Source organism: Alternaria infectoria (assembly GCF_024043175.1).
Source record: "Alternaria infectoria strain BMP 0036 chromosome Unknown scaffold_10, whole genome shotgun sequence".
In the NCBI taxonomy this organism is placed as follows: domain Eukaryota; kingdom Fungi; phylum Ascomycota; class Dothideomycetes; order Pleosporales; family Pleosporaceae; genus Alternaria; species Alternaria infectoria.
In genome coordinates, this window is record NW_026250699.1 from 1,081,604 (window position 1) to 1,090,937 (window position 9,334).

Here is a 9,334-nt window from a genome sequence, read left to right on the forward strand (position 1 = left end):
GCACCAACTCAGTCGACATCAGCTAACATCGTGAGACCTGTCAAACCCCATCGTAAACTCTTGCAACAGATTCGAAGACAAGTCGCTACTGTTTTTCATGTCACGTATCACCCCGCAACCCGCCAAGCTCCTTTAGTCTTACGTGCATGGTCTGCATCTCTTCCACATCACGGCTACCTGACTCTACATCTCTACCCCACCTATCTTCGTAACACATCATCTCTACTCTTATACCAACAAACACTGCCAAAATGACAGACTCCAACCCTCTCGTCTTCTACGACATCTCCTCCCCAATACAACCCCGCTCCTACGCGCCCAACCCCTCCAAAGCCCGCCTCGCCCTAAGCTTCAAAGGCGTACCTTTCAAAACAACCTGGGTCGATCTCCTCGACATCTTCACCGTCCGCAAGGGACTCAATTGCCCAGCCACACGTAAGCTAGACGATGGATCCGACTTCCACACCCTACCCATGCTACAAGACCTGTCCGCAGACAAGGTCATCGGAGATAGTTTCGACATCGCCAACTACCTCGAAGACACGTTTCCCAACTCTGGCCGCTGTCTTTTTCCTAAAGAGTCTACTCACACTGGACTTGACTACGAGAGTCCGAATAAGGACACCATGTTCTATGCGCCCCTCACGTTGAACGAGGGGGCCAAACATGAGGCGTATGCAAAGTTCAACACGCACGTCGACGCCACATTCTCTGCTCACGTGGTGCTTGTTGCTCAGTATATGCCTTTTAATCCCGAGACGGCAGACGCCGCGAAAGCACAGATGAGCAAACGTGCTCACTTGGGTTCCTGGGATAGTATCTGCATTCAAGGCGAGGCTAGGGAGCAGCTCAAGGTAGCATTCAAGGCGGCGCTGAAGTCGCTGGCAGATCTTTTCATGGTTCATGAAGAGGGGCCGTTCTTGGAGGGTGAGACGGCGAACTATGCGGATTTGATTGTGGGTGGATGGGTGAACATGATGGTTTCTTGTATGCCCACTGAAGAATGGGACGATTTTCGGACGTGGCATGGAGGTGTGTTTGGAAGGTTGCATGATGCGTTGCAGGAGAAGTACTTTGTGTGCGTATAGTGAACCATTCTTGAGGAGCGATAGTTGTTGCAACATTCGATAGGATATATCACGCGAAGTAAAGGGGTACTAGAAAGTAAAAAGCGCTGTTGTCGTGGCGGCAAATAGCACGGGAACATATCGAGTACCTGGACATTTTAGTTCCCACTGTCACGGACTCAAGCATCCTACTCAAGAACAATATTCTGTCGCCGAAGATCCATCATCAGAGCTTCCCCATGCATCACCCCGTACACGAATGATTCTCCGACAAGACGATAACGGCCATTAGGCAAAGGCCGCAGCACAAAGGGAAGACCACCGCGATACAGCACCCAGACCTCGTCGCCTACACGCAGCGACCTCGCTCCGGTGCCCATGAACCCTCCGTGTGTTTTGAATAGTCTTCGCTGCCGGCCCGCGCTTTGATCAAGCTCATGTTGTAGCTGCGCAAGCCCGATTGGCGAATATGTACCATTAAACATACTCTCCACCACGGCAACTAAGCGCTTAGAATATGAGTCGAAGCTGTACGGCGAGTCCGGTGGTTCGAGCTCGAGGAGTTTGCGCCAATCTGGATATACAGACTCTGTTAATGGCGAATGGTGGGGTTGGAAATCGTCAGCGCTGGACCATGGAGTCAAGCGATGCCGGATCTGGAGGTTGAGGATGTAATCAATGAAGAGCTCGCCTGTTTTTACAGGAGCAGGATATGTATGGTTGTAGATGTCGGTAGTTAGCGTTCGCCATAGTACTTCGACACGCGATGGCGCCTTGCCAGTGCCGCCTGGGTCGGGGTAGGATAAGTCAAGCGCAAGGGCCAGGTTCACTATGCTTGCCCATACCGCCGGAGGGTCTTCTGATTCGTCAGTAAGCAGAGAGGTCTGGTCAATCTGATCTAATCGATGTCCTTGGACCGGGAGAAGTCCTCTTTTCATGCTTTCTACATCCGGACGCCAGGCGCGGTTGCCAGCAGCATGCCAGTATGCCGGACCACGATAGCGAAGCGGGTAAGGTTGAAGTGGCACGCTCAAGTCGGGTACCCAGGATGGCAACCCCGATATCCTTCTTTGCGAGGAGTCCTCCACGTGTGACAACCACGAAAGGTTCTTGTAAGACGACATGAGTACCGCTGTAGTTTGGGTGAAGACCTCATGTACACTGAGATTGTAATCCGGCGTAAGTGCGTTGGGCTGCGTGCGAAATGGAGACATACCCCGGTTGGCCAGGCCGAGAAATGCGTACACCTTGTCCCTGGGATCTGAAGACTCTGAAAAGCGGTGCTTGTCGAGCAGGTTCCGAAAAGACGGTTGTTTGGTCGCTTGACCGTCGTCTCCGATCAGTGAAGATGCGAATAGCCGGGTGTCATTGAGATATAGAGGGCTGATGCCGACAGCTAGCTTCGACTTGAGAATTTGCTTGTAGATGCCAGGATGTTTCCGCAGCTCTTTGACATGCTTTAGTTTGTCTGCATGGAGATGATGATACCACCTCGTGAGTTTGACAAAAGACAGCGTTTTGGATAGAATTTCCCAAGGAAAAACCTTGTTACCACAGACTACCAGAGCCGATTTGCCAAGTGCGATCTCTTGAACGACCTGATGGAATCAGTCGTCGGCTGTGCATGTAGCTATTCGTTACACACTCACCCAAGCCCTCTTGAACCATGGGCGGTTGATGAGGACTATGAAGCCTAGCCAGTTGTAGAAGGTGAGACCAGTAGAGGATACTAGCTGACTCTCTTCGGGATTGTAGAAAGATGTGTAAGGTACTAGCGGCCAGTGTTTCTCGGGAATAGCCGCTATCTTCCGCATGGTAGTGACAGCATCCAGCGTGTACTGATCCTCTTTGCCTAGCCAGACAACAACTCCATCGGCCTTCTTGAAAACATCACCCATACGGGCAACCTGAGCATTCCTCTCCTCAATGTCTGTTTGATTCATGCACAAAAGGTCTATCCAGTAGTAGGTCGGGGTTTTCGGCATATGTGGCATGTTGATAGCGTTGCTGAGCATTTGCAGTGCATCTCGAAGGTTACTGGTGACCTTGAGAAGACAGCCATCGCATATGATAGTGTGGTGGCGGGTCGAGTCTACTTCGTCGTTCGATGCAGGTTTCAGTCCTACTTCATACTGTCTCGATGTTCCTGATACGGAACTGGCTTGCGGACTACCCCATGTGTATGACAGAGCTTTGAAGGAAGACGCATCTGCAAGCTCAGTAACCTTCAACGAGCAGCGAATGATGCCGTTGCTTGTCACTGGTAGGAGCTCCAATAGGCGTATACAAGTAGGCGATGGCAGACGCTCATACTGATAGCGTTTGCGGTTGCTGAACATAGGCAGCCGCGCATTTCGAGTGACGCGGGCGTGGCGCACGAAGTTTCGCAGCCTCATGAGTGGATCGAGTAGCGTCAGGGCGCACAGGCGCGTCCTGCGTCATTTTGGATCATGACGCGCGGGGTCGCGATGTGGGGAATGGTGTGCGTCATTGGCCCATTCGCGCTCAGTCAGCCAGCCTCGCTTGAACGCGGCCTTGTCGGCAAGCCTAACCAGCAGGCACGGTGCATGCACATCATCCAAGTTTCAAAATGCCTGGAGGCCTGATCGGATGTCAACCAGATTAGTGATGGAAACTATAGTTAGCTGGCGACAATTTCATACAGTAGTAACAAATACGCCAGGCTGTAGACCGATCAGCAATGGTGTGGTATCGGTACAGATTGACCTCTATGCCGTCCTCCAAAAGAAATGGATGTGCCAAGCCTGGGAAGTGTGAACTCTCGGGGCGCCGAAGACCATTGAGGAATGCATAGACGTGGACATATAAGTGGTTTTCATTATTGCATGAGCATCCCGCTTCGGGATGTTTTCGTACGACCTCTGTAGTCTTACCGTCGCAGTCCAGCCATATTCGAGCAATCATCGTCAGATTAAACCATTCAACTTTACCAGAACGTGCTGTTGCTTGCTTGGCTAAAGCAGTTGTAGACGGACGTGACAACTTCCGCCATGCAAGACACGCCATAGCGCCGCAATCCTTGCCGGTACTATGACCCCAAGAGCCTATATGTGACAATAACGGCACAAGGTACGGTAATATTGCGCAAAGCATGCGACATGGTTGTCATCCATTCCAAGGGTTATCGAAACTCTATCTTATGATTGTCCAAGAATAGGTCGCATGTGATTGAGAACATTAGAAGGCGCTCGTGTTTGATGTTGAGAGGCATGAATTTCATCTCAGTTTACGTGGTGAGATTGCGCTACCAGATTGCGAATTGTTGGCATACTGGGATTGGCCATTGCAGTACTCTAGCAGTAAGGTGTTGCGTCAATGTGATCGTCTGGGGGAATTGCAGACTCTGTACGGAATCTGTTGGGTCTGATCTGTCGTGCCTCTATATCACTGGTCAGTCGGTACAAAGGCGGTTCAACGACCGGTGAGGTTGAATGCACAACATCGTATGTGGGTATCATTGGCGAAATGCATACCTGTATGCCAGCAAAGGGCGCATGCAGCCAGGGTGATTACAATGAAGGCGGGAATGGCGGGAAACGAGGGACAGGATGCGGCATCGATGATCAACACACATGATAACAAGGTTGATGGGCAATGCGCTAGTTGACGGGACACAACCGCGGTGCGAGGCTTGTCTGTATGGGCCCGATGCCGACGCCGACGGGTAGTGATCTTGACAGGCAGGTTACACTCGCACTAACGGCTCAAAAGAATGCTTCATTTGTCCTTGTCCCTGTTCTGAAGGTACCAACGTGGCCTAACTCCGTCACACCCGCTGTCAGTAACATAGCTGTCAAAATGCCGTCCCTCATCGCTTCTGCGGGTGCCCATGGTGACTGCAAGTAACCCACGTTCTCGGAGCGTCTGCCGTATGACCCTTGTAGTGAACACAAAGGAAGGGCTTGCTACAAGGCTCTTTTCTGCCGTGAGACACTAGTTTTGTCACTCGGGTGGGGAAAAACGCTGTTGTGTGACCCCGAAATTGTATGCATGCATGCCGTGTGTTAAGGTCCATAATGGACGGATGAAATGCTGTGCTCGAATGAATCCCATCCACCGTTGGCGGTGAACAATGCCGATGCGGAATGTCACATCGCCATTTCGTTGCTGAGGCTGGCTGGCTGTACATGTAATGTATGTAGCGCATGCAATTATACATACAATCGCTCTTTACGCGGAGCGACTTCCAGAGCTCTAAACGAGGAACGTCCAGAAACTTGGATAGACAAACTCATCTTCGAAGATGCGTCTGACCTGCTCCAGCACGAAAGACTCCACCTTCCCGACATTCTTGAGGACCTGCTTTCCACTGCCCTGGCCACCTATCTCGCTTTCGACTTTGATGTTTTCCAGCAGACCTCCGATCTTGGGTCGTTGCACAGGCCGCGGGTTTTGGCCTTGTGCGTCTGTTTGAAGACCGTTGAAGCCGGTCTCGCCGCCGACTAGAGCATCTGCGTCATCTGGTGACAAGAAACAGAAATGGGCCCGCTTTTTGATGTATGCCAATATCGCAACACCGTCAAAGGTGAGTCCGGTGATGTTTAGCTTAAGAGGAATGCCGACAAAGCTTGGCATCGGGTAATCCAACAGTATTTCCGCTGTCAGTGACATTTTGATGTCGCCGGAGTATTGCACATGTGTCACAACCTGTATGTCATCAGGACTCTTCTCACGCATGCGGTGAGGAGACGCAGACGGTGTCCGCGCATAGCTATGCTGAGAAGTACCGTCGTCTGATCCGGCAAAGGACGGCCTCTTTCCCTCGTCCTGTTGGTGCCTTGAGGAAGGCCTTGAACTTGGATCTGGGTGAGATTGCGGTGTGAGGGTTAGCGAGTTCATGGACGCTGCGTTCCGCAGACGCATATTTGTTGGCGTAGTTGGCCGACCGTGAGGGTTCTCAAGCCAATTATGCAATTGGGCACCAGCTACAGCAGCAAGAGGCGTGGTAGCGCCGGAGAGACCTGCACTCAAAGGTAGATGGAAGTAGTTCATATTGGAGGTGCCACCAGGGATGCCTGGCGTGAGTGCTCCATGAAAGAATGGGCTGCCTAGTTCGTTGGGAGCCAATGACGCGCGTTTCGTGGATGGCCGAGGAAGAGGTTGAAAAGGGCGTAACCTGGTCTGAATGGGAGTGTGTTCCTCCAAGTCTACCTCTCGGTCTCGTTCCCTAGAATGGCTATCCCTTCGTGAACGACTGGGTGGGTTGCTGGAGTCGCGTGACTTGGCGTCATGCTGCGTGTCGCCTTCCTCTGGCCCGTCCCCTTGTTCGTCTGGGTAGTCCTCGTCATCCTCGTAAAAGTCAGGTAGTGGGTCGCATATGTCTTTAATCTCAATCTCCGGGGGTACGCTGCCGAAGTCGAATGAGTGCACGTGAACTGAGCGGATGAAGCGTGGCAGCGTCACCTGCTGAAACCGGTCGTGGATGAAGGCGCGTATCGTCTCAGCACGCGCGGAGCCCTCTGCACCGCCTGTGATGGTGTCCCAGTTGATATCAATCGACATGGCTGCGGAGTGGAGGTTGGGGTTGTCGACAGAACATTGAAACTCGCGGCTGCCGAGGCCGAATGAGGAAGCGACTACCGGGCCGAGCGCACAAACGACGCCGAGCCGTCGAACCACTCATCATCCTGACAACGAAGTCATCGCTTGCGCATCTCATTTCTTCACGAAACGTGCGGGTGTGATGAGCTATTCGCGTCTGCATCAACACCCTGTCACTCCTCCGACCCCGAGCCGACTAGACTCAACACTTCATAGCGAGACCCGCTGCCGGTGTTGTCTCAAGTTGGCACAGGATGCGACTGCACTCGAGCGAAGGTCGTCTAATTGATGAAGCGAAAGGAGCCGCTTTGCGTCGCTGCACGTACTAGTACAAGCGCCTTGCTGCAGATCGACCATGTGATGTCTCGCGGAATCAAGAGCAAGGGATAGAGTGGTAGTCACAAGGGTCGGCACTGGTACATGCAAAACACCCACCACAGGGGATTAAATTAGACTGAAGATGCCAATTCAGAGGGGCCACGGCGCTCTCGAGTGTCGATTCAATCAACCATACTAGCTTCAACAGCGTGGCGAGAAAAGCCTGATGGGGCCGGTGCACAATCACACGCATGACAAAGGACGCTATTGCTGCGTCTATGTGGCTCAGTCTTCGGTTGAACCGTCAAGGTGGTCAGGCTGAATGCCTTCTAGAAGACGCGTTACCCGGTTGGCTGCAGATGACCAGTGCGGAGCTTGACGCATATCAGGTGCCAATATACAAGAGTCTCGGTTATTTGGCGATCTGGATACATGTCTGCACAGGCCGCGGCTTTGCTGTTGGTCACATGAAAGCACTGCACTCACTTGGACTGGGTTTACTGTGAGAGTTTTCAGGCGGCCATGGAGGCTGAGATACATGTGGCAGCATGGCTGGGAGAGACGCCTCTAAGCTTACGGCGTTGAACATGCTACGGCCCGTCCCTCAGCATGATCGGAGGTGTAATAAGACAGCCATATTTTGAGCATCATACGACGGCGACGCTCCTGTTCCCAGGTTGAGACTTGTGCCCGGTGCACATGCTAGCATGTGCTGCATGACAAGACTGGAGCTTGATTGATGGCATCCTATCACGGGCTTAGAATAGACGGTGCCTTGACCACGTCGTCTCGTTTACCTGGGTATTAGTGCAGGGCTGGTATACAAGGGAGTCAGACCCAATATACAGAGCAAATAGGCGGCTCGCGTGATTGGCGCAGCTCGCCGACGTGGTTCGAGAGCTACATGAAATGTGATTGATGGCATCGCAGAGGCCGTAAGCCAGGGCGATTGGCGAAAAACGGCATTGCATATGTTCCTCATGCGTGATACTGTACCGCAGATCAGCGCAGATTGATTGGGCCGCGACGGTCTCGAGATCCGCGGAGGCGGCGCAATAGAAGAATGGGCTCAACAGATGAATTATGGCAATCCGAGAGAGGACGAAGTGCCCATCTCGGATGCCCAGGGTTTGATTGACTTGCTCGTATACTGGCCGTTTCCCCTCGTGTCAACGTCGCGGAGCGCCAGAGACTGCAGACAGAGATATAGTGATAACAATGACAAGATAAGAAGAGAGAACCGGTGCGGTTCGCCGTCGGCGCATGGCGCGACAAGATTAGGAGAGCGTGGTATCCATGTAGTAAGAAAGCTGCCGAGTGGCACGAGTAAGAAAGTGTCTCGCAACACCAGCCTGTATCCAAAACGCCGGACTTGCGGTGCCCACAGTCCAATTAAGAGACAATACCCAAAGGGGACCAATACTTTTTTTGAAATCCGTGACGCCGTGAAATGCAGTCCTAGGGCTAGAGCCTCAATGGGGAGCTAGCTGTGTATCAGGGCCAGAGAGTCGCGCGACGAGAAGCTAAGAGAGAGGAGGTGGTTGGAATGCGAGTGCGAAGGCGGGCTCGATGCGGGTGACTGGCTGGCCGTGATGGGGTATCGTGCGAATAATTTGACGGGAGTACACTATAGGACGAGGGGGGTTAGACACGTGTGACGCGTAGGGTTTGGGGAGGGTCGGGCGCACCTGTCTCAATGGTCGCATCTATCACACTTCTCGTCGTGCTTGACGGTCTTGGTGTTGCAGACGCCGCAAGGAGCTGTTCTTGACGTCGCGCATGGCGCCTTCTCAGCAATCTCGTGGCCGCAGCCATATTTGTGTACGACCTTGGTGCACATGTTGGCGGGGGCCGGCGAATGGGGCAGGCGCGGTCGTACGGCGGGGGTAGCGCCTTCTGCAGCGGCGTGGGAGACGAGGAAGGCGGGGTGGCAGCTTGGGGGCGCTGATTGGCTGGCGGACGGGAGCTCTTTCTTCTTGCAGGCAGGTGAGGGCGAGACTGCCGTGCGGAGCGCAGCTCAACGGGCTCGCGGGGAAGCAGAGGAGAAGACGGAGTTGGAGCAGGAAGAAGAAAGGCAGGCCAAAAAACAAGCGTGACGCGGAGAAGATAGGCGGCCGGCGGAGGTATCAAAGCTTGTTGGCGGGCGTGGGATGGTGCTGGACTGGTCGGGGAGGAGAGCAGAAGAGCAGCAGCAGGGTAGGTCTACTTGGTCGAGCGGGTGAGGAATTGGTCGGAGCGTCCAGAGGGGATGCAGCGGGCAGCGTCGAGAGTTTTATAACTTCGACATGGCAGCGAGCCAGTCTGACGGTACGCTCCAAAGCTCTTAGATTACCTTCGCTCCCGTTTGCAACAAGACGCGACAGTCTTGTACAGCCGTTGGCTCCGTG

The 9,334-nt window shown here is 53.3% G+C and overlaps 3 protein-coding genes across 3 annotated transcripts; 1 reads left to right on the top strand and 2 right to left on the bottom strand.

The window, feature by feature from the left end:
- Positions 1-251: 251 nt before the first annotated feature.
- On the top strand, positions 252-1,088 carry J4E92_006811 (uncharacterized protein; the record flags this gene model as incomplete). The annotated part of the gene is made up of 1 exon (XM_051498176.1): positions 252-1,088. One exon carries the CDS (start codon positions 252-254, stop codon positions 1,086-1,088), a length of 837 nt encoding a protein of 278 aa, XP_051351902.1.
- Positions 1,089-1,255: 167 nt separating this feature from the next.
- J4E92_006812 (uncharacterized protein) lies at positions 1,256-3,463 on the bottom strand (the record flags this gene model as incomplete). The annotated part of the gene is made up of 2 exons (XM_051498177.1): positions 1,256-2,665; positions 2,717-3,463. 2 exons carry the CDS (start codon positions 3,461-3,463, stop codon positions 1,256-1,258), a joined length of 2,157 nt encoding a protein of 718 aa, XP_051351903.1.
- A 1,819-nt stretch (positions 3,464-5,282) lies between these two features.
- MDM12 (Mitochondrial distribution and morphology protein 12) lies at positions 5,283-6,590 on the bottom strand (the record flags this gene model as incomplete). Its single annotated transcript, XM_051498178.1, has 1 exon — positions 5,283-6,590. One exon carries the CDS (start codon positions 6,588-6,590, stop codon positions 5,283-5,285), a length of 1,308 nt encoding a protein of 435 aa, XP_051351904.1.
- Positions 6,591-9,334: the final 2,744 nt, after the last annotated feature.